We start from the raw sequence: 25,812 nt of genomic DNA on the forward strand, positions 1-25,812 counted from the left end.
ACAAAATTAGTTAGTGGAACTCACCAATAGTTCATATTAGAGCACCCCTAAACAATCAAAACCACAAAATTTCTCAAAACCCAAAGCCAAAATGCGTTTTCAGAGGAAAAACAAAACTGAGAAGAGTTTAGAGAATTACCACAATACCTAGATAAAATTGAAGAGGACGAAGAGAGCGACGCATGGCCATAAATGGCTCATCAATCGGAGTTTCGTAGCAAAAGTTATAGTGGTGTGAAGGTGAGGGTGGCTGGGTTTTCTTTCCTCTCTTTTCTCTTCTCTCAATTCCGTGTCTCTCTCATAAAATTGGGGAATTGGTGGCTGAAAACTCATTAAATGTGGATATATATATGCGGGCTTGGGCTCGATTCACTTGTTTTAGCCCGTTAGCCCAATTTTGGGCCAAAACCTTTAAGATTAGTGTTTTAATGTGCGCTTTAATTATTTTTACCACCTCAACAACAAATATTTAACTTTTTAACATTTCTCACTCATAATTAATTTTCTCAACTACAGTACTAGACAAATCTCAGCCGGTACTATCAGTTAAATTTTTAGTGCATATTTTTATGCATAAAACTATGTTTCTGACCTAGAAAAATCCACTAAGTCCAAATATCATATTTAAATAATCAAATTTTGATTGCTAAATTTTCTAACCATATTTGCTCATATTTAATTTATTATTTAATAATTATGGTTTGACCAGATTTTGCATATGATGGTAGAGGTCGAAGACTCACACCTTCATATTGCCGGTGGATGAGATTATCATTACACTGGAAGATGTGGCACATATATATGACCTACCTATTGATGGATAAGTTGTAACTGGCTAGACAGATAGCAGTTATGACTTCTTGGTCAACTAGAGCATAGCATTGTGAGTAGTTCTTCTAAATCTTACATAAAGTTGGCATGAGTTTGCCATATCAGAGACAAAGAGCCTTTAGATACATTGGAATCTATTGGAAGATACGTTAGGTGCCACATCTTCTATTTTCTGGTACCGTCCTCTTCACGGATATGTCAACGGCCTATGCTCACATGACGTATCTACCAATGCTGCGATTTTTAACGGATCCACACTTACAATTCGAGGGCAGAAAGTCTCACACATCTTTAAATGGTATTGTGTCATGCATCACAATACAATTGCAAGAAAATGGATGACCCTCTTTATCTTTTGTTTATTTGGGCATGGGAGCGAATGCCATGACTTGCGCCCATTTCGGAACAACAGCTTGCACCAGTTGAAATACCAGTTGCTCAGAGGTAACAGATCATATTTTTTCTATATTTTATTGATGGTACATAGTTTATATGATTGTAAACATTATGTATTGTAGGTGGAGTCATTGCCCATGATCTAAAGTGTGGACATCAAAGACCACAATGTCTTTTAGGCAGAAAATAGACATGGCGGAGGTCAATGTTTATGCTTTGTGTATGTTAATATTAAACACGGTTGTAATTTTCTAATTTTCCAACAATATATTACAGTTTATCTAGCAGCTGTACGAAGGACTGATCATACTCAACAAGCTACATGGACGTCCTGAAGTATGTGACACAGTGGCGTCGTTGTTGTAGTTTGAGTGTGTCGAACGAAACCACGTGGACCAAGTGATGCGTCAGTTTGGGTATGCACAACCCAAACCTGCACCTGCAAAAGTCGTTAGCATGGATGAGCATTGCATCACTCTTTGCAGAGTGCAAAACCATGACTGCAACAAGTTCCATGCGGGATGGATAGAGAATTGGGACAACCACCGCAACATTTGGTTGCGAGAACAATATCCCCTTCCAATCGCGGACTTTTGATCATTTGTTGAATACCGGACTTAGTACTTCGGTGCTTTCGGAGTATGGCTGAGATTGTCAGAGGGAGTTTCTTAGCAACCACCTCAGCAACAACTGCAACATTTTCTAGTCTGTCAACAATTTTTTTTATTACCAACAATATCCACCACCCCCACCACCAACCACCAGAACCATCACAGCCACCCTACCCGTCACAGCTATCACATCCACTACGAGCCACCACCACTGCCATCACCAACATTACACGAGAGCTCAATCTATAATCTTCTGTACTCAGACTTCTCCCCAATCCCATTGTAGATGCCTTTATTAGGGATGATCAAATCGAAGGCTTGGTTGCCACTGGTGTAGGTAATTTCCTGTATTGGAGCATATATGATCCACAACTGTCTCAACCACAACAGGTGTCGACTGATAGTTCCTATCATTGAAGGCATACTACTTCTCATAACACCTCAAGTCGTATGTTAGTTAATTCTCGAGGGAGTGGTAGCACCGCTTCGCACTTTACAATCGACAAAGCTCGTGTTGATGTACCACCCAATAGACCGAGCAATCTTGACTTGAACGTGGCACAATAGGTGGATGTTGACGAGTACAACCCCGGTGTGACTGCTCCTAGAAAGGCTGCTGAGTCAGGCATGGTAGAGGGAGAGAAAGGTGGATTGAGTACGAAAAAGGTCAGTGTTTCTAGCCGGGGTCATCCTTATAACCTACGGACTGAAATCAATCCGCCAAATAAGTTTTCTCCATCGTGGTTTGGTAAGTTGATGAAGAGGGGGATGAAGCGGATGACTAGAAAAAAGTAAGCAGGTGTTTTAGTTTTTGTTAAATTTTTGTACAAGTTCATTGTATCGAATTTTTGTATCAATAATAAAAGTACTTTATTCATTAAAAATTTGTGTTTAGCCATGTTTAGTTGTAAAATAAACCAAAATTTTCAACTGCATTAATTAACAAAGTTATCAAATAAGTTCAAATACATTAATTCATAACATTAACTGAAAAATGAAAATACATTAATTCATAACATTAAGTCAAAAATGCAAACACATTATTTAAATACATCGACCAACAAAGACCAATGAACCACCACTGCCACCAATCCCCTCAGTGTAGCACGTTGAGGACATCTACCCTAGCAATGACCTTGTCTCTCGTAGAGATGGTATATTTGAAGACCATTTTATTCAACTAGTGTTTGATTTGGGACGACCTTTTGACATTCCCCTCAAGGTAAGATTCGCAACCATCGTTGGTTCGGGTAAGCAGGTCATGACTCTGGATCGCCTAAAGGGACAAACTCCACCTTGAAGACTTTGCGAATCTCTGACATCTTATACACATCATCGACATTAGGGGTGTTCAGCAGTATAGTTTGGTTCAGTTTTTTTAGAGAAAACTCATCCAATCCAATAGTTCTAATAAACTAGGGTTTGATTTGGTTCAATTGTTTTATCAAGACCATCCGAATCGAAATCGGTTTGGTTTGGTTTGATTTGTTCGGTTTTTTCAATCAACTCAAAGAAAAACTGCCATACTTTTTTAGAAAGTCATAACATTGAAATCATATAACACAAATACATAACAACTAACAAAAGTCTTGATCCAATGAAATTCAATGACAAAAGAAATCAAAATAAATGAAACTCAGCATCAAAATTTCACAGCACGTGTCGAGGAATTCCTAAATGTATTAAAACAAATGAACTAACTCAATGAAATGACAGAAAATAACACAAGACTAACAGAAATGTCATTGCATTATGCAACAAAATAACACAGATAAAAGATCTAAAGTATATTAAAAACAATAAAATTCTTCCTTTCTATTTTTAATACTATTATGTCAGTATATTTAGAATGATCAAGACATCTTTCATGGTACAAAAAAACTTCATAACTTGCAATTGAAATGCGCTCTCTCAAAAAAAAATCCAGGAAATACATAAATACATTGTGCCCACCTAATTCTCTTGAAATTGAAAGCCGCAACCGAGACGTGTAAAAAGTGGTTTACCCTTCATCTGCTGATCTCATCTAAAGATTACAAGAATTTCACATAAATAAACTAGGAATACAAATATATAATATAGCTTTCAAAATTAAACTGGCAAATCTTTCATTATATAGAATAAATGGTAGTTTACCTGTCTGGTATAGAAGGTAGCTTCACCATGACCACATTTATCACATTTCTTGTTGACCTGTCAATAAAATAGATCATTAATAGAAAGTAAATACCTACTTGATGATCATGACCTTAGACTTATTCCAGGATGCATTACCTTGGACAATTGCACCTTCAATTCATCAATTATATTGATTCTAAATTCGCTTCTTATATCCTGCCAAAGACTAATACCAGATAATGAACAACAAATACTAGGAATCAGCAACAATGAACAATGAACAAATAATTAAAAAAATAGAAGCAGAAATACAACAAAATAAAATTAGTAGCAATCAGCAACAATGAACAACAATCAGCAACAATGAACAAATAATGAACAATGGACAACAATGAACAAATACACTAAAAAAATACATTGAACAGAAATTGAATACCTGACTCGGAGGCTCCATATCTGACTCGGCAAGGGAAGCGCAACGACCAAAGAGGAAGGGAGGGAGAGAGGACCGCGCCGAAAAGAGGAAAACGCGGCGACAAAAACGGTGTTGTGGCTTGTGGGTGCTGTCCGCAAGGAGCTGTTTGGCGAGGTCTTGTCTAGCAAGTCGACGACGGTGCTGTGGACGGTGGAGGAAGACGATGATGCTAGGAGGAACGGGTTTGGCGGCTGGGGCTTGGAGCTTGGTCTTCCTTCATTAGATAGAGACTGTGAAACACTGAGAGTGGCGCTATTAGGGGTTATCTGATGTTTGGCCCATTGGGTTTGGGGGTTGATTTTTTAGAATTTTTTTGTGACCGATTCGGTTCGATTCGGTTAGGGTTTTCAGTCTCAATCGAAAACTGAACCAAATCGCAAAAAAAAAAACAGCAAAACGTTATTTTTTTATTTTTTCAGTTTTTGATTTGTCGATTCTTGATTTTTTTTGTTTTGTTCGGTCTGGATCGGTTTTGAACACCCCCCTAGTTGACATACACCTACCAACAAGGTACTAGTTAGCACAACAAGCAATAACAGAACGACAAGGTAGTCGCTCCACTTGAAAGTGGCCTCAGTCACACCCGCCGCGCAAGATCAACTACTAACACTTTTTCACTAGCCATTTTGCGCACCTTAAACACCTCATTTCTTCTATCAAACTAGTGCACAATTATATTTCCTTCACATTGCATATTTGCTTCTATCTTCTGAGTGGCAAATTCAGAGTAAGTAAATCTGGCATGCTTGCACTCATGAGTCTCACCACTCTTCTGCTTAAATAATCCATTCAACCTATAATATGTTTGTGGAAGCCAACACATAAAGATTTCGGACACCCTTCAACACTAAATTAATGCAGTCGACTAGGCTTGTCATGTGATCTCCATCGATGTCCCTCGTCAAATGCCAATACCCACTAGAGAAATTCAATGTTGTCGCACCGCCAGGCATATGTTGACCTCACTCTTGCGACTTCTTGTACTTGTTGTTGCACTCCTCCGATGTCCTTGAATAGCTTGCAAATCACATCGTACATGGTCGTATTAGGCACTACCAACACATCATAAGTGGAAATAACAGTAACGTCAAATATCTCTATTGACAACAAGCATATGCAAGTACGGAGCCTTGAACACCTTTGAGAAGTTGCTATTGATGTGCCTACTGCAATACATCCACCATGCTCTTGGATGTTGCCAATCACCATTGTTACGATTTATTGTTGCTTGTATTGACTCATGTCAATCAAAGATTATCCCCACGTCGTCTTTCCTAACAACATGCCTTCGTAAATTACTGAGAAAAAAGTACCATGAATCAGTAGTCTCCCCCTTTACGAGGGCAAAAGCAATAGGCACAATGTTTGGGTTCTTATCTCGTGCAACTGCAACCAGAAAGACATCTTTGTATTTTTCATAAAAGTATGTGTCGACAACTTGAACCAAATGCTCACAATGCCAGAATGCTCTAATATTTGGATTGAAACTCCAGAATATCCAGTGGAGTATCCCAACACCGTGTACCTCTTCACTCTCATTATACTTGGGTTGTGTTTCAATTTAAACAACTAAGTCAAGATCTTATAAACCATTACGGTGCACCACAATGACAAAGCTTAGTAAGATTCTTCCAACCATCGAAAACTTTTTTGATCGACTTCTACTTTGCTAACCAAATCTTTCGATAACTGGTGATGTAGTTAAACATAGACTGAACTAGGAGGCGCGCTGAGTCAGCACGCGAGACACGTGTTGGCCACATGTCTAGATCTAAGCCAACACGCAGGGGGACGTGTTGGCGACGTGTTAATATCCAAGCCAACATGCAAAGGGCGTGTTGGTCATGTGGCGAAATCTTAGCCAACACGCAGAGGCATGTTGAGCGTTCTGCCTATAAAAGCAAAGCGCATTACCATTTACTTCATTGTAAGGAGAATTGTTTTAGTGTGTTAGTGGTGTCATGGAGGATACCACAAATATGATGGCATATCACAACTATGGGATTATTCAAAATACATGAGTGGGTGAGTTTTGCGGATGAAAATCCAATTTCGTTTATGGTTCCATGCAGTATGACATTCGCAGAGCTATAGTACAATCTATGTCAAAGTATAGAGAGTGATATCTTAAAGAAGGTGAACAGTATTCTGTATAGGAATCACATTATCGTATTTAGTGGGCTAATACAATTTGATATCATGCCGATCATTGATGAAGCAAGTTTGCACCGTACATTTTATATTCACCAGCAAACTCAGGTGCAACAACTAAAGATTGAGTTGTATATTGAGTTTGAACATATAGCTGCTGATGGGTTTCAACATCACTCAAACATGAAAAATGATAGAGCTGAAATATATGAAGGAATGAACAGTGATAGCGATGATGACTTTGAAGCTACCTACAAAGCCAGTGACAAGTACGAGGATGGTAATGGGGAGTAAAAGTCATCGTGAAAAATGTAATGCTTCCACCCATAGGTAGCTTAGATCTTGATATCATGCATGCACCGGAATTTTTTGGATATGCAAACATAGGTAGGTAAAGAGTAAGCAATATGTTTTCTTTAATTTATATTTTGGATGGATTGATGAGTGAGAATTTGTTTTTTCTATAAGTGTTGTTGATCCTAAGGATGGAGAGTTCAAGATCAAAATGAAATACAATTCTAGAAGGTCGTCGCAGCAATCTACGGAAGAAAGGTTGTTGAGAGATATGGAAATACAACGGTAGACACACGTGCACCAAGAAACGATCTCACAGGATCATTTCAAGTTGGACTCAGATATGGTTGCTGAGGTTATAAGGCTATTGGTTGAAACTGACCCATCCTTAAAGGTGAAATCTATAATTATAGCTACGTGTTGGGCTTATTCCACCTGCAACATTCACTCACCTGCAATTATACCAAATAAACCCCATTTCTAGCAGAAACACACACAAATTTCACGTAGAAAAAAATGAGCCACAAATTGATGCAGTTTTCAATACCAAACGTACAATAGAAAAGGAAAACATAGATCGTCTTGAAATTAAGGACAAAATTTTTGGTGTAGCAAATTCTTTGAAAAATGAAAAAGGCTTTTAAAATAGGCTGAGAGCATGAAAATATTGTACATTACTTTTCATTTCTTGTGGCAGTTTTGTATAGGCACACCAGAGTCTTGAGTCAATTTTTTGTAGGCAGCTTGTAATCTCTTAGTGACTGGTCCTACTTCTCCATTACCAATGATGCGTGCATCAACCTTCACTACCTATATATATATATGTGCCATACAAGAGTTTATATGCTCGTCGTTTTAATTCTTTATGAAATATATTGTGCTGCAAGAAGTCATGCTAATCTAAATATCAAAATTCTGAGTTGTCACGCGAATTCAAAGCCACATGGATTATTTGCATGATTGGTATAAAATTAGAATTATAGTAATTAAATTGTAGCACAAAGTTTTGGTTAATACGTAATTTGTTATTGGGCTTAATAATATTAAGCATTCTTATTAACGAATGTCATGATGGAAAGGCTAGATCTATTATCTATCTTATAGATTGTGTTTGCATTTTACTCTTTGAAACAAAATACAGATATAAAGAGACGAGTAAATTTTCATAATAATTCTTGAAATTCACAGGATTACCCGATTTGATTTTTGAGGTATTAATTGCATCATAGTGGTCTCCCAGATTCACTTTCGGACACCATAATAGTCTCTAGACATATTTCTAATGCTGAATCAGATGACGAAGTGGTGACGTGGCCACAGTGTGCCACGCTGGAAGTCCCAATTGTTAGATAATGTGACAAGATTGCAATTGGATCCAATTTAATCCTTCTCCATTTTAAAATCCTAATTCATCTCCAATCTTCAGATTGCCTTCCTCTTCTTGTAACTCTTCTTTTTCTTCTTGTAACTCACTAAATGCTAAATGCTTGATACCTATCCTTTTCACAAAAGAAAGAAATAATGGAGGGGTATGCGGAAGTCTCACCTTTAGTCCCTTTTGGTAGTTCATAATATAACCTAGCTGCAGTCCAGTACTTCATAAAATTCTTCTTCACTCACCTCACAAGGTCCAAGATATAGTCACCTTTATTGTTATACTTATAACAATTGTCCAAATGTATTGAACATCCCTATAAACATCCTCAGAATTCATGTACTTATCTCTCTTTACAAGATTGCTGCATATAGTTCCAAAATCAATTGCAGTGTCAATGATATTAAAATAGTCCTGGTTCCAAAAAGCATTATGGCGTTAAACACCTGTAAAAAACTAATCACAATTTTTTGTCAGCAACGCGTACGCGTGACAAGCGGCACGTGACTAAATTAAGGGCAATACGCTGAGGGCGATTTCTGGACCTACTGAAGTCCAATCCAACTCATTTCTAAAGCTATTTGATGCAGAATTTAAGCTTGGGTAAAGAGGGAGAGCACTTAGTTGTAGGATAGCACCATGTAAGTTAGTTTTCTAGAGAGAGAAGTTCCCTCTTCTCTCTAGAATTAGGGTTCTTAGGGTGATTGCATCTTAGATCTAGGAATTGATTTTTGTTTCCTTTACAATTTCTTGTTTTTACTCCTTCATTCTCCTAGTTTGTAGTGTTAATTTTCCTTTTATGCCTCTTTTATGTTCATGCACTCATGTTGGATTTGGATCTCCTTTAAAGCAATTTGATGTTTGATGTTCTTTTATTGTTGATTTGAGTTGTTGACCTTACTTTTCTTGCAATTGGTAGTTGTTAGATTTTATCTTTCTTTGCAAATTATTATGCTTTCTTTTTATGTCTTCCAAGTGTTTGACAAAATGTTTGGTTTGATGTTAGAGTAGACTTTTGAGTTGTTACTTAATATTATTTCCATTGACTCTAATCTCTTGCTAATTCAATTAGTGAGTTGATTAGGACTTTTGGATTGAGATTAACTAGCCTTATTTGACTTTCTCTCTTGTGAAGATAACATTATACCTTCTTCCGATGTTAGAGATGACGAAATAAGATAAATTCTTGTCAATTATTGTTATGATTAGTGACTAGGATAGAAAGTATATATTCTTAATCCTTGCCATGAATGTCTCTCTTTATTACTTGCTTTATTTAGTTGCTTGCTTTTTTTTCTTGCCGTTTTATAAATCAAACCCCTTGTTTCTTCATAGCCAATAATTGACCACTTCATTGCAATTCCTTGTGAGACGACCCGAAGTTTAAATATTTCGGTTAATTTTCATTGAGGTTTGTACTTGTGACAACCAAAATCTTTTAAATTTGATTTGAGTATTGTTACTTGGTTGGGAACTATACTACCAACGGAAAATATTTTGTGTGAAATTCCTAACCATATGAAAATACTCTTTCAAATTTATGACGCTGTTGGCGGGGACTTGCAATCGTGTTATATTATTGGCTATTGTGAATATTGTGAATATGTTTGCATTTTGCTTATTTGTTAGTTTTTGTTAGCTTTAGGGCTTTGTTGCTTATTTTTGTTAGCTTTTGTTTTATTTGCTACTATCTCATCCTTTTAGCTATGAGTTTTGCTTAAATTATGTTGTAGGAAATGAAAACAACAATGATAATATGCATCAAGGATGGAACAATCAAAGGTGGGAAGAGTCTCAAAAAATTTATCACCCTTCTTGACAACAACCTCCTCCGTTCCTTATAGGTATAATTCCACCCCTAATGCATATCAATCTAATGGATGTGGTGACCCTCATTGTGGTTGTCAACAACCACCACCGTATGCCTATGAACCACCCCCTCAACATAGTTTTGAACCACTTTACTCACAAGCCCCTTACCACCAAACACCTCCATATGACCCTAATCCTTACCCACCATACCAACCACCTTATGAGCCACATGAACCATATATAGAACCACCACCATTCTAACACAATTACTCCCAAGAACCACCTCAATATACCTCATCTCCATACCCTTACCATGATGAACTGCCTTCCAATTATGAGTCATTTCTCCCAAACAATGAACCCTCTCTTACACCACTTCCAATGGATGAGTCTCCCCATGCCTTCAAGCTAGCACAACAAAGAGATATTAGCTCTTACCTCCAAAGGCAAGAAGAGACACAAAAGGAGTTCAAGAAGATAGAAGCCGTGCTTGCCACCGTGACAGAAGTCGTTCGCAACATGGTCTCCTCCCGTCTAAGCATATGGGATCAAGGCACTCCCATTGTTGAATGTGGAGAAGCAATCAAGGAGCATAGTGAGGGAATGAGTTTGGAGCTTCAAGGTGGAGAAGAGGAGTTGAAGCAAGGAGTGCAACAAGAGGAGAAGGTAGAAATGATTGAAATGGAAGGAGTAGTTGAAAACCTAGGAGATGTTGAAAGTCCATGGGAATGTAGAATCATAGAGCCCTCTTCCAAAAAGCTTGACATTGATGTTGAGGAGGGTGCGTAACCTCCAAAGCATATCATGATTGAAGACTTTGAAGAGGTTGATCAAGAGATGGATTCAATCATTGAGGAGTTCCTATCTACAATTGAATCCACTCCCATTGGGCTTGACATAGAGAGTAAAAAAGAAGATACCTCACCTCCCATACACTTGGTAAGCAATGAAGAAGAGATCGAGTTGGAAGGAAGCTACCAAGAGAAAAAGGTTGAGCAAAAAGTAAATTCCATTATTGAAGATGATTCCACACCAACCAATGTATCTTTTGGAATTGATGAACCCCCTCATAGTGTTATGAAATTGATGACAAGGAGGACCATGCACAACCTCCAACACATGGTTTGAGCAATGAGGGGTGTATAGAAAAAGTTGATGAGCAAGGAATTGAAATTGAAGAAGTTTGCAAAGAGGTGAAAGTTGCAAAGGAAGAGCACAAGGGAATGTATCTCGCATTGGCTAAGTGTGGGGAGGTCCCCCTTCCAAAGTCACCATCATCCAACACAACATTCAAGTGGGTAAAATTCTTATCCCTAATCTTTACTTTCTCACTTGAATATGGTTTGATTGAAAATGATGGTCAACTTAGAGCTCTTTGTGGAGTTAAGAGTAGGAGAGAGTTGTGTAGTAGTTGCAAACATCACTCTAAGTTCATGATGGTTGCACGCTCGAAGTTGAATAGCAATGGTTAGTGTAGAACCAAATTGCATAGGTATAGGAGAATGTTTGGATGCTTAATTGAAAATTCACAACCCTTGTCACCCAGATTTAACTATGATAGTCAACAAGAAGATAGGTGCAAGAACAAAGTTTGGGACCCCGGAATTCATTTCAACAATCATAACTCTTGGGGTCTTGTCATTTACTTAAGCTTACTTGAGGGCTTTATGCGCCTAATTTGGGATCCCAGTGGACATTGGAGATGCAAACATTGGTAGGGATTCAAGAATTAATTCAAGCATAAGCCACCACATCAAGGACCCCATCAATGGTCCAACTTAAGGACTTAAACTAAAAGTTTTAGGTGGGAGACACCCCACCATGATAATCTCTTTCCATTCTCTTGTAGATATAATCAATTAATGAATTGAGTTGCCATTATAGGTAGTTTTCTTAATTTCTATACTCTTATACATTTTGCTTTGATTGTTAGGTTGTTTGTTAGATTCATGTTTTGATTAGAATAGTTGTATTTTGCTTGAAGTGTAAGTTTTGCATGTTTTGTATTTGAAATTTTTTCAAAAACTAAAAAGATTTGTTGTTAAATTTAAATTTTGATTGTTTTAAAATGCTTGTAAATTAGGAGAGTGCCCTGTTTCTGTTTTCATGTTAAAAAAAATGGCGAGCCACGCTTACGCGTACGCGTCGTATGCCATATTGGGACTCCTGGTACAAAAATCCAAGAGTTGTGCTGGAGTGGTGCAGAATTTGTGCGAATAGCATAATCTACACCCACGTGCTGGACTTTCTGCGTTCCACGCGTCGCTTGTCTCTCCTGCTTACCGACGCGTACGCGTCACCTTCCGCGCCCTGTTTTTCCCGTCTCTGCCCTGTTTTCTTTGTCCCTTCTTCTCTTCTTTTCTTTCTTCTTTCTTCTTTCTCCTATCTTCTTCTTTCCTCTTTCTTCTTCTCTCCTTCTTCTTTCTTACTTTCTTACTTTTCTCTTTTTAAAATTCCACTTCTCATAATTTTTCATTTTCTTTTATATGTTGCATTTGTATACTTTTATTCATTGCATTTTAATTGTTTTTATAACTTGTCTTCTTTTCTTTTCTAAGATCCTTATTTTAATAATGTTGTTGAATTCTCCTAATCAATTGTTGAGAATTTCTTAGATTATCTTGGTTCTTCTTGACTTGTTTGATATTATTGGGTGATGAAACTTTTAAATCAATGTTTAACCTTTGATGATTCTTGCATACTTTATGCATTGATATGAACTCATTATCTTTCATGACCCACTCTTTCTTATCCGAACTTGATGCTTCGAGTGTTCTCCTCATGCCATTTATTTGTGCTTTATACTCTTGCATCAAGTGTTAATTGATATGCCTTAGCTTATATTGTTTTCTCACTTATATGTTGTAGCTACCATGTAGTTGAGAACCCTACTCTTATTTGGCATTAGTCCCCGCCTATATTCTATTTGTTTTGCTATCTTTGTTGTAGGCTTAATTTTCTTTCTTTTTCCTCTCCTTTTAGGTTGGCCACCAAGAAGGAAAGCAATGAAAAAATTTTTAAATGAAGCAACAAACAAGTCCTTCCGCACAATCTTTTGAAGAAACTCATCAGTTGTAGAAATCCGTCCACCTTGCTCTTCTTTGCATGCACCGAGGACGGTGCAATCTTCAAGTGTGGGGAGGTTCGGTCGATGACCGACCTCCGTCGATAACCACTACATTTTTCAACACCAATGTTAGATTAGTTGTTACATTGTATAATAGGGTGCATGTTAGTTAGAATTTGTACATATTTTACCACTTCTTTTTATGTTAGGACTACTTGGTTAGGGTGATAATTTCTTTTCCAAGAAACTGTTTTTAGGATACTCTACCAATTTGAAAAAAAAAATTGTTGAACTTGATTGAAGAATTTATTTTAGAACATAGTTTTTGAACTAAGAATACAAGCATGTGAGTTTTGAGCCCAATTGTTTGGTTACATCATATAACCACTTATTTGTATTCTTGTGTGCATTGTTCTCTTTCTATGATTGTAATCTTTGATTTGTTTGATTATATATGTCCATTATTCCATGTATACATGCACTTATATGATTGAGGCCATCATTTCATTTAACTCGCTTACCCAAATAGCCTACATTTCATCAACCATGGTTAGCCAATTTTGAGCCTATTTAATCCCTTTTGTTCTTAATTTTAGCACATCACTACCCCTAAGTGAAAAACAATAAATGTTCCTTAATTTGGATCTTTGATTAGCTTAGACTAGTGAAGATGTGTATCATTTGGGTATGGAAAACTTGTGACATTGATTGAGGTAAAAGTGTACTTTGTATTTTTATTGAAAATATTGGGAATTAGGTACATACTCATACATTAAATATGTAAAACCATATGCACTGATACGTTTGTATATACTTTAGTGAAAAAAATGATAAAGAAAAAAATGTGAAAAAAATGAAGAAAAAAATAGAAAAATAAAAGAAACAAAAATATATAAAAAAAATGCAATAAAAAGAGGACAAAATATCCCAAAATAAAGTAATAATAACAATGCATATAGAATGTGAATTAAAAAAAATGCATGAGTATATGAAAAAGTGTGAATCATGGGTAGCTAGGTATTGTATTAGAATTGTATAGGTTGTCATATGCGTTTGGTGAGAGCTTAGGTTAATCAAAGATTCAAATTTCAAACTCACTTGATCATATGAATAAGACCTCATGATAAATATATGCATGTATTGAATAATTGTTGATTGTTAGACGAAAAACAAATCTTGAAAAGCATGATTAGAAGAGAATTGAGTGATCAACCCTATACACTTGAGCGACTAGAGTAGATACACTTCTAGTGAGGGTTCGATACTCAATTCCTTGTTCCCAGCTTTCATGAGCTTTCCTCTTGCAAGTCTATTTGAACTTCATTTTGATATTTGAATTGGTAGGATTTATGAATCACCATATGACCTTAGCCCTACTTGTTCTGGAGATTGATTTACTTTTAACCAAGTAGATAGAATCATTTTGCATTTACCTGCATTCATATAAATAGGTGCATATAGTTTATTAGCATTGAATAAATGATCATATCCCTTTCCTTGTCTTTCTTGGTTTAGCATGAGGACATGCTTGGTTTAAGTGTGGGAAGTTTGATAAACCCCAATTTTGTGGTTTATTTTGTGCTTAATTTGGGAAATTTTATCAACTTTTCTCACATTTATTTAATGAAATAGCATGGTTTTGTGAATTTCTCCTAATTTGTGCTTAAGAGTAAAAACATGCTTTTTAGGCCTTTAAATAGCTAATTTTAATTCACTTTAATTTCATTCGATACCTTGATATGTTTGTTAAGTGATTTCAGGATTAAAAGACAAAAATTGGGTTGAAGGAATGAAAAAAAAGTATGCAAAAATGGAGAATTCATGAAGAAATGAGGATTTGCTTAACTGAAGGCCACGCGCACACGTCACCCCACGCGTGCGCGAGATGCAAATTCGCCAGGAAAGTTGTCAGCGACGCGTACGCGTGACCCATGCGTACGCGTGACAAGCGGCATGTGACCAACTTAAGGGCAATTCGCTGGGAGCGATTTCTGGACCTGTTGAAACCCAATCCAACTCATTTTTGAAACTATTTGATGTAGAATTCAAGTTTGGGCAAAAGGGGAGAGCACTTAATTATAGGATAACATCATGTATGTTAGTTTTCTAGAGAGGGAAGCTCCCTCTTCTCTCTAGAATTAGGGTTCTTAGAGTGATTGCATCTTAGATCTAGGGTTTGATTATTGTTTCCTTTACAATTTCTTATTTCTATTTCTTTATTCTCTTAGTTTGTTGTGTTAATTATCTTTTATGCCTCTTTTATGTTCATGCACTCATGTTGGATTTGGATCTCCTTTAAAGCAATTTGATGTTTGATGTTCTTTTATTGTTGATTTGAGTTGTTGATCTTACTTTTCTTGGAATTGATTGTTAGGTTTTATCTTTCTTTACAATTTATTATGCTTTCCTTTTATATCTTCCAAGTGTTTGACAAAATGCTTTGTTGGATGTTAGAATAGACTTTTGAGCATTCTTAACTTGGAAAAAGTAATTAGGTTATCTTAAGTCATTAAGACCCAACTCACGTTGGTGATCTAGAGTTGTTAGTTAATATTATTTCCATTGACTCTAATTTCTTGCTAATTCAATTAGTGAGTTAATTAGGATTTTTAGATTGAGATTAACTAGTCTTATTTGACTTTCTCTCTTGTGAAGGTAACATTATACCTTCTTCCGATGTTAGAGATGACGAAATAAGATAAATTCTTGTTAATTATTGTTATGATTAGTAACTAGGATAGAGAGCCTATACTCTCAATCATTGCCATGAATATCTCTCTTTATTACTTGCTTTATTTAGTTGCTTGTTTTATTTTTCTTGCCATTTATTTTCTTGCTCTTTTATAAATCAAACTCATTGTTCCTTCATAGCCAATAATTAACCACTTCGTTGCAATTCCTTGTGAGACGACCCAAAATTTAAATACTTCGGTTAATTTTCATTGGGATTTGTCTTGTAACAACCAAAAATTTTTAAATTTGATTTGAGTATTATTAATTGGTTGGGAACTATACTACCAACGGAAAATATCGTGCAAAATTCCTAATCATACGAAAATACTCTTTCATTTGCCAAAGCCGTGTTGCTCGCTACTCTTATCGGTGTCACTATGTGTCGAAGCATCCGAAGACGTATGCTGGAAATGGGAGTCCAACATCTTTGGAGTCTTGAGCTTCACCTTAATTCGCCCAACCCCGAGCGGCTTCCCCAGAGCCTTATCAATGGAGCTATCGGGATTAATGCTGGCCATATTGTAATGCTACTGATCTGTCCCAGTTGAGGAAGGTGTGTCAACCTCCATTCCAAAGTTATCATCCTTATCATCATCATTATCATTATTAGTACCATAATCTTCCAAAGCAGAGGTTTCTTCCTTATTTTGAGTCTCATTGCCACTCACTACATGCTTGCTACTGCCCTTCCCTTTCCCTTTATATGCCCACGCTTCCGCTTCATCCTCTAACAAAACCACACTTTGTTCGAAAGCCAATTAACACCAAATTTGAGTTTTTAACTCACCAGACTACAAATTACAAAAATTTACCTAATCGAATTGGCTGCAGCACTGCCCCCACCTCCCATCATAGTTTCTCAACCTCAACTAACTGCAGACGATCATACACATTCCATTATGAAGAAGAAAAATAAGAGTTACAAGAAGAGGAAGGAAATCTGAAGATGGGAGATGAATTAGGGTTTTATAATGGGGAGGAACTAAATTGAGTCCAATTGCAATTTTGCCACATCATCTAGCCATTGGGATCTCCAGCATGGCACACTGTGGCCACATCACCACTCCGTCATCTGACTCAGTGCCGGAAACATGTTCAAGGACCACTATGGTGCCCGGAGGTGAATCTGGGGGACCACTATGGTGCAATTGGAGCCTCGAGGATCAAATCGGATAATCCCGTGAATCTCATAGACTATTATGGAAATTTACTCAAAGAGACAAAGATTCTAGGATATATAGAAAACTTTTGTTTTAATCCATATCTCCATAATATGTCTGTTGTTTTTTAATTTTTGTCTTAAAAGTTAGAACAAAGTCCCCACTCCTAGTCACATATGTTGCCTCCATTGAGACACACAACCTTAGAGCCCCAAAAGAATAAAACACACTACACAATCTAACTTTGTGAAATACGAGTGTAAATTCTCTTTTCACACTTTCCTCTTTGTGGTCTTTGTTAGATTTAAAGGGAAAACTATAGACTATTTGTCTCCCTAGGTATTTAACTATTTATAACACTTAATCTCCTTTATTATGATGATTAATTATGGATGCCATAATTGGGAACTAATATGTATTTTGTGAGTAGGAAGTTTTAATTGGATACTGTGAGTAGGAATTTATTCATGCCATTTGACTTTATTGTTTCCTTAAAGTTCCTGTATTACCAATTATCATGCTTGTCATCAAATTCTAAGGGATCTAGACTACATCATTTAGTATCAAAGACACATAAAAATGCTTTCAAAATTTTGAAAATCATGGTTACCAATGAAAACTCTAGTTAATTTTGAAAATTCTCCATCACTGGTTAAATATCCTAGATGCACATCAAGTTAAATATAATACAGTCCAAATGGAGTCAAAATTTGAACCTAGGGGGAATTGAAAACAAAACCAAGTAATTTATATAGTATTCATGCCAGATTAACATATCAGACAAAATTCATATGGTATAGAGCACTTACTGGGCTTAGTTCTCCCATTGTTCCTGTAGTCCATATCTGCAAGGCAAAGGCAGCCTTCAAATTACAACGAACAACATAAATTTGAAGCTTTGAAATGAGAAGAGGGGGCGGGGTGAATGGATAATCCCAAGTGTATAAAAGCGGGGGAGTTGTGTTAGGCACTTCAAATCCAACATTAAATACTTTAGAATTTTCATTACATCGATCAACAATTGATTTTTTATAATAGTATCTAGGCTGTAATCCCTAATTTAGATAAGTTGGCCACAATCACATAGGCTACAACAAAAATCCCATTAGGTGTAATCACATAGGCTACAACAAAAAACCCTTTACCCTATATAATATCCCATTATAGACCATGTCTGATATTAATATGATCACAATGTAGATCCTCCAAGATATTGGAAAGATCATGCAATTTCTCTGATAGTATCTTGAAAGATCTCCTACTGACACTACCAATTCCCACAATTGGAGAGATTGCCATCCCGTCAAGGAGGAAGATCTCGCCGCAGTTCATCCCAATTGTCTCATCCTGGTATGGGTTCTCAAGAACCCTGTTGTCCCCCTCTAGAACACTACTATTTATTTACCCTTTGTTTGATCTGCTTTTCTTATTAGAGTTTCTACAAGTATTCTCCCGATACAATCATACCATCTCATGTGTGACATTTCAGAATTATAAACACCATTCAGTGAAATAAAAACTAAAAAATTTTAAGAGCTATGTAAGTTAATATATATTATAGGTAAACCTCATCTGCAGTATGCACTTCTGATAGGCTGATTCTCCGCTCCTCTAAGATCAACTGCTGCTCCACCACAAGATTCATTACCTTAGATTGTGAAACAGTTAGAGTTCCATCAGTGCCAAAATACTTGGTGAACATTCTTAAGAATTTAATTAGGCAGGAGAAAAAAGTATTTGCCATTCTGCCTTTTATGTTCTTCAAAAATTTATTTTATGCCAAGAAATGGTGCAATTAAAAAGGTGAGTAAGAGTACAAAATATAGTTATCACCGGGGTTGGAAAGTCATCGTGTATTTTGATGTTCCAACATATTTGCTACAATATACCTCAATTTATAGTAGTTTGGTAAGAGTCGTACAAAATATTTCATATAATACCAGTATTGAAGTATATATAGAACTTATTGCACACCTTTAATACTATTCTCTTGTTCACAATTGGTCTTGGACAATCATAATGAAAACTTATCGTTTGAGCACTATATTTTACTTAACCTAAAACTTTAGCATGACTAATTGGAGCATAAAAACCCCTTGTAATTCTAGTACTTTGTTTTTTAGTGAAATCTAAATCGGTATAAAAAGAAGAGTGAATTTACACAACTTACAGTAGCTCGAGTAATGCCTGGAAGACAGTAATCAGCATGAGGTGTTAGGACACGACCCTTTTTAACTATGAACTGCACCAAGCAAAGCAACAAATAATTTGAAGTGTAGCAAATCACTATAAAAGGAGAATCATATAATCCTTCTAAAGTATTGGGACTTAACGGAATTTTCCACACTTCTAGTATACAACCTAGGTGAAGAAAATTAACAAAAAAAAATTGTTTGTACTGATGGATCTTGTAGGGAGATGATTTTGCATAAATTATGCATTGAATTGACTGACATTCATCAATCTTCAATATTTAAGGTCATCTATGCTAAAGATTATCTTCTTCCTTTCAAAGTTTTTCATATATCTATAATGGCGTACAATGTTTGTTGCATTGGTTTCAGACAGATAACCATCTTTGTCAAGCATGATTGCATCATCTGCTTTTGCATTATTGCCTTCAATCTGCAATGGACAAAAACAATATAATAAGGAGTACTGTTCAGAATGGCAGCATATCATCATAACAAAGTTTTAATAACTATGGTCTCCGGCATGGTTGCATTAATCAATTATCATATACAACAGTTCCTCTTGTAGTAAAATGTAATCAATTATCGTAAACACTCCCAAATTGAGAATGTATCAGTGTGCACAAGGAAAAAAGAGAGTTGCAATTATTTATCTTTTAAGATAGTGTGCTCAGTACTCTAGATTGATATTTTTTTGAAGAATACACCTTTCTAAATTCATGATTAGCTCAACAACCATCATAATTCCAATGTAAGATAATCTATCAGCACTCGGTACCACTCAAACTCAACACCCAACATATTTTTACATACATTACATGTAATAATTCATTAGGAAAATAGGAAAATACCTTTGCAAGTATATTATTAAGGAGGTTATTGTGATGAATTTTTGAATCCAGAGTCTGGTATGAAACAGAAAAAAGGGGACATGGTCAATTGATAGAATAACAAAGTGTGTAGCTCAAACAGGAATTTTGTTAGTTTCAAATGAATCTAATGCATTCATTGGCATAGCCAATGCAATACCTTCTCCATTTCAATTATTAAAAATGTTATATAAACAAGAAACTTACATTTGGTGAATTACGGCGTGTTGAAGCAGTCACAAGAACTATACCATGTGTATTATCATAAACTGGGGGCTTCCACTCAGCTAGAACTGCACATTTCAAGAGGGACCATGCTCAGCACAAAATTGCTTATCCATTTGAAGAGCACATTGGATAACCCATAAATTTAACAAATGTAATTTATAAGCAGAAAATGAACTCAAATGAAAACCTCCTTCATAGCTCCATAAAAAACTGAGGCATTGTTCTAAAACCAAAATAGTTCCAACTTCCACATTAGATGTGTAAAATCTTGAATTGTTGCTCTTACAAGCATCCCATGTTTATTAATCCATTGTATATAATATGATAAACCCTAAAAATCATTATTCCTAACTTGGATCATAAGAATTTGACTAAATCATGCTGTCTAAGGCCACATGAACAAAATCTGGCTGCTAATATAATTGTTTTGGAACCAAATATTGGACTTGATGATACATGCCCACGAGGACAAACTGAACATCCAAACACAGACAAAATGAAAATCGTCTGACAGTGCCATCACTAGGGCATGTCCAAAGAAGCTCAAGGAGAGCTTTGAGAACTTAGCAAGACATGAAGAAACAAATCAATTGCTAGCCAAGGAAGAGAAGATCAAGCCCAAGAGTTTGTTTCAAGTTCATTAGGTATGAACTGAGACAAAAGTTTAGAATTAAATTCAAAATTGATTCTGATTCTTATCTTCTGTTCAAATTTCAAGTAGGATAGTTTAGAGTTAAATTTGATTTACTTTTGGTCTCGTTAAAAGATTTGATTTGGTTTTGATGTTTTTAGCATATCTTTAGGAGTTTAAATTTTAAATAAAATCTAATCTTAATTTATTAAGATAAAATTTGATTTAAATTTATCAGAATCAAGTCTAGAATCATATCTTTAGTTTAATTTCAGATTTTATAGTTTTACTCTAGGGAGATCTGACCCACATTAAGACCGGTCAATTAGGGGTCTATGTAAACAATTTTCTAAGACACTTTGATGCGATTTTGATGAATAAAATTCTCTAGTTTCTAATGAAGCATGAATTTATATGTATTCAAGTAAGGTGAACAACTTGTTTTGCTTGCTGCATGAAGAAATTGTTTGTTCTTTCAATTTATTCCTTTGATCTAGGTTATCAAAGACAAGCTTTTTGAAAGCCTAGTAGGGAAAACTCTTTCAGTTACCTAGGTTACTAAAAATAGGTTTTTTAGAAGTCTAGTAGGAAAACTCTTTTCTTTATCTTATAGTTTCGGTGTTATTCTAGGTTATTTCTCTATCACTTAGAAGATCAAAAGCCATTATACATTCATTGCGGCAGTTCCACCATTTCTTCAGGTAACACCAAACTTAACAAAAATCATGTATGCAATTAATACCAATATACCCATGCTTTTGCCCATGCAAAAATCAAATAAATAAATAAAATGGAAACGATAAAGCAGATCTTGGTCTACTAATCCAAAATTTTGGACGTGCCGAACTGTGCAAACATTGATATACAATTAATCTTTTGGGAATATAAATATTTTTTATACCAAAATCAATGTTAATTGGTAAAAGGATAGGACGTTACCAATTAATGTGCATCCATACAGATTGAATGCTGGACTCATGCCAGAAGTAACCTTGAGAATAAAATAATATTTTTTTCCATCAGTTAAAAGCAAGATTATTCAACAGAACTATTATGATTAATGACTTCATAGCTGTTGCTGAAGAAAATGGAATAACATATTGCCACATAAAAATATAGATTAACCATTCGGCTTATGCATATTGACATCAGATTCATTGATAAACCACAGTGGCAGTAGGACACTTACATAAGACCAGACTCTCTTAATTTTCATCAATTGTATCAATCAATTTCACTTAGATATTTATTATACTTTTTTGACACAACTCATTCAAGAGGTTTCTAATGGACCCAGTTTTTACCATCATTGAGATTTCAGGTCAGTATAATAAATAGAAGAAACCGAGTTGAAAACCTGCAGCTTCTACCATACATTCCGGTAACTTTGATGAATAAATTTAAGTTTGGATTCATTACAAAAGAGGAATCTACATAACTGAAACTACAGAGAGAAACTGGGAGAAAGCAAAACCTTCTTTCCCCGTGTCAGAGAAAGCCGGATGTGGGAATTGTCAAACATTCCATTCCTTACAAGTGTTTGGAAAATAGCTTCCTTGATCTGCAATGCCATCACAACAATATTCACTATGAAAAACTAAAATCAAGACTGAAGACAACAGAATTAGCACTCCTTTTTTGAAGTGATGCATGATAAAGGCATATTCAGACTCACCTCATCTCGTGTTGGAACATTCTCAAAAGCTAAAGCTTTTGCTGAATCAAACATCCTGTTGAGAAGCAATAAATGTCAAGAGATAACAAACAGTAGTGAGGGAAACCAGATCATGTTACAAAATAAAATACTATATCATGAATCCAGAGTAAACTATGAGTCATTCAATCTATTGATCTTCAGTTAATCCGTTACGACATTATCTGAATAAAATGACAGAAACCAGCATCAACTATTTATCAAGTTTATCACACTACCTGTCTAGGTGTCCCTCAAGCTTAAATATCTTTCCATTATACACACGGAGACCCTCCCAAACTGAGTCACCTCCTTGGACAACCGAATCAAAAACAGAAACCTGAAAGGTTAAGTAACAATTAAAAACCATCAGATTTTGTGCATCGCCCATAGAAATGTTTTATTCTACTGATAGGAGAACCTTTGCACTCTCACGTGTCACAATCTCATCACCAACCCATGCAAGCAATTTCTCATTTGCGGGAACTGGAAGGTCGGGAAGAGGTAAAGGAGGGCTCAGAAGAGATCTCTTCTTTTTCACATGGCGCCGAAGCAAATTGTAAAGGGGTAGACTTTGCTCTAGCAAAGCATATAGAGAGAAGGGAAATGGCTGAAATGAAAATAAGAACACAACAAAACATTAGAAAAGGTATTGTGTACCCCTACAACCAATCATACAACCTTAAAATGGTCATCTTCATTTCCATAAGGGACTTGTCGTTTATGTCGTAACAAACATTAAGGCTAACTTAATACTTTAAGCTTATATCGAAATGGGATGAGCTCAAACAATTACTAACACTGGATAAGGGTACATACAATGAAAAAGAAGTATTAACAGGAATCCGTGCAACTATTGATTCCTACAGCATCCCACAAAACAACTTCATACCTGAAGATCCTTCCTTTCTTGCTTAAAACCAGTAGACTTATGTACTGTTTTGTACCGCCAAGGAGCCCACAAGCCGTCTATTGATTTTGGACCTGCTTCCCATCTGGAAAGTTTAAAATTTGAATTGTCACTTCTCATCTATGTATGCAAAATAATTGTTGCAGATATTTCATATCACCAACTTTTTCACTTAAATAATGAATAGACAAGTTCTGTTTTTTCTTCAATCATTAGGAGATGGAAACAGGAAAATGTTGATAACAAAAGATCAAGAGAAAGTGCAGCACAAGGTCTAGCGATGAAAAATTTAAATCTATTCATACTTGAGCATAGCAGGTTGATAAGGAATCTCCAAGTCATTACAAAGACCTCGTAAAGTATCCTGCAAACCAATAAATTCATGATATTGATGCAGGATAAAAACATAATTGAGGTTTGCTTATATGATGTAACAGTGGCTGTATGATGTCTTCATTCTTAATTTGCTTCTTTTTTTCTTTTCCTTTTAACCAAGCAATAATAGAATTTAATTTTGAAGCATCATTAATGTTACAGTTTCTCATGTGGTCATCCATTTTATTGTTACATGTTTGATTTTTACCTTCATCTTAGAAATCATATTGCATAGACTTATATAACTAGATGACTTTTACCTCAGGATCTTGTTGAAGTTCTGCAGCATCAATAACCACCGGCGGTTTTCCAAGCTCATAAAGTTCACTGTATATACAAACTAGCTCCACGAAACCCAACTCAGAAAAAGTTGGAAGGGCATCATTGTCAAATGATGACTGGAGAAATACACACATGCACACACACCAAATCAATATAGCATACAATAAACATCAACAAAGGTCCAGAGGAATGGATAACAGAATTTCAAAAGAAGCTGCTCATATGAATATGCAGGTTGCAGAATCTTTTAAGCATTTTTTAAACATGAAGCTCGTGGGATTCCAGCACTCTAGCCAACAATCTTAGTATGCAGCATTGGATTTTTTATTTCAAGATTGAAAAATTGTAAATAATGCAGTAATCGTCGTCTTATTTACAAGAAATCTAACCAGTATGTCAAGAGGATTTCTTATGAGAATGAAGTGCTTTCCATTCTTCATTAGATCTTCAGTCAAACCTAGAACCTTTTGTTTCGACATATGCTGTAGAAGTTGAAGTGTCAAAAAATCATTAAGGCATTAGAATTATTCTCACCAAAAGAATACACAAGCGAACCAAATAGACTCAGGGCCCCCTAGAACTCAATAATTCAAGTAAACTTAATGTAGGATTTTAATCAAACACCTTGAGTGCATGAAAGTTAAGTTCTTCACCAATTGCACCTTACCTTACAGAATCTATACTTCTTGCTTCCCGGACGAGAAATGATGTCCTTAACAACCTTATTTCCATCGGATTCCTGTTTAACACAAATGAATGAGAACTCATAATCGGATTTATTTTATTTTATCCTAAGAGACATACCATTTTGGAGAGTAGTTGGTCCCTATAGGGTTTATGAAGACCTGATACGCGAAGGAAATTAGCATAGAGAGGCTCATCAAGCACTTCCACATCATCCCTCTGTGATGGTAAAACGACAAATGAAGCATTTCAAAAATAAGTGCCGTTTTTGAATGCATTGAAGAAAAGAGATGAAGGTGAAGTGAGACCTGAGCAAAAGAGTACATGAGAGAAGTACTAAGGGAGCATGGAGAAGACCATGAGTGAATAACAGTAACCTCACACACTGCCATCTCCCACTTGGTGCACTCAAGACTCATGTTGATGAATTCTTATGCTTTTCTATCACCCAGTCATTCCATCAGAATGTTTGCAGAAACTCATGATTCATTCTTATTTTACTGAATGAATTAATTAATGATAAGAAGGTGCGACTGACATTATCTATCTATCTATTAATTGGGTGAGCTTACAAGAAAAGATCTTTTTTTGAGTTATCTTTTTTTAAAAGATCTTATGAAAAAGTAAAAGTAATTTTATGTTTGGGTATCTCATGTAAAAAGATCTTTTTATTTATCAATTACGTTTGGGTATAATAATATAAAAGTACTTTTTTGTTTATTTATTATATGAAAAACATCTTTTTTTTAAGGAAAAAAGATCTTTTAAAATAAGATGTAAATTACAGCTTCTCAAAAAATATGTTTTTTCTGATTTTTCTAGTGCTTTTACTTTTACTACTAGAAATTTGCCAAACACACTAAAAAATAAAAAAAAAAGATCTTTTTTCAATAGAAAAAGATTTTTTTTATCAAAATAATGGCGC

The 25,812-nt window shown here is 35.6% G+C and overlaps 1 protein-coding gene across 12 annotated transcripts; it reads right to left on the reverse strand.

Annotated features, from left to right (window-relative positions):
- Nucleotides 1-3,626: 3,626 nt before the first annotated feature.
- LOC112710873 (branched-chain-amino-acid aminotransferase-like protein 1) lies at nt 3,627-25,416 on the reverse strand. 12 transcript variants are annotated; one of them, XR_011865679.1, is made up of 22 exons: nt 25,196-25,416; nt 25,008-25,106; nt 24,871-24,942; nt 24,593-24,685; nt 24,182-24,319; nt 23,852-23,910; nt 23,529-23,631; nt 23,058-23,246; nt 22,876-22,976; nt 22,619-22,673; nt 22,418-22,504; nt 21,883-21,934; nt 20,292-20,377; nt 20,067-20,120; nt 19,565-19,648; nt 19,194-19,265; nt 18,591-18,671; nt 17,833-17,868; nt 7,555-7,686; nt 4,113-4,172; nt 3,975-4,031; nt 3,627-3,864 (listed from the first exon to the last, which is right to left on the reverse strand). XR_011865679.1 is itself a non-coding variant. In XM_025763315.3 (21 exons), the coding sequence occupies exons 1-21, from the start codon at nt 25,304-25,306 to the stop codon at nt 3,841-3,843; spliced, it is 1,713 nt and encodes a 570-aa protein (XP_025619100.1). In that variant the 5' UTR covers nt 25,307-25,416; the 3' UTR covers nt 3,627-3,840. The 12 variants fall into 12 exon arrangements, 9 of the variants coding, with proteins under 9 accessions (XP_025619100.1, XP_025619104.1, XP_072059014.1 ...); XR_003157077.3 differs by having other exon boundaries at nt 4,113-4,182; XR_003157082.3 differs by lacking the exon at nt 7,555-7,686 and having other exon boundaries at nt 4,113-4,182.
- Between the last annotated feature and the right edge of the window lie 396 nt (nt 25,417-25,812).

The sequence above is a fragment of the Arachis hypogaea genome, chromosome 9 (genome assembly GCF_003086295.3).
Source record: "Arachis hypogaea cultivar Tifrunner chromosome 9, arahy.Tifrunner.gnm2.J5K5, whole genome shotgun sequence".
Taxonomy (NCBI): domain Eukaryota; kingdom Viridiplantae; phylum Streptophyta; class Magnoliopsida; order Fabales; family Fabaceae; genus Arachis; species Arachis hypogaea.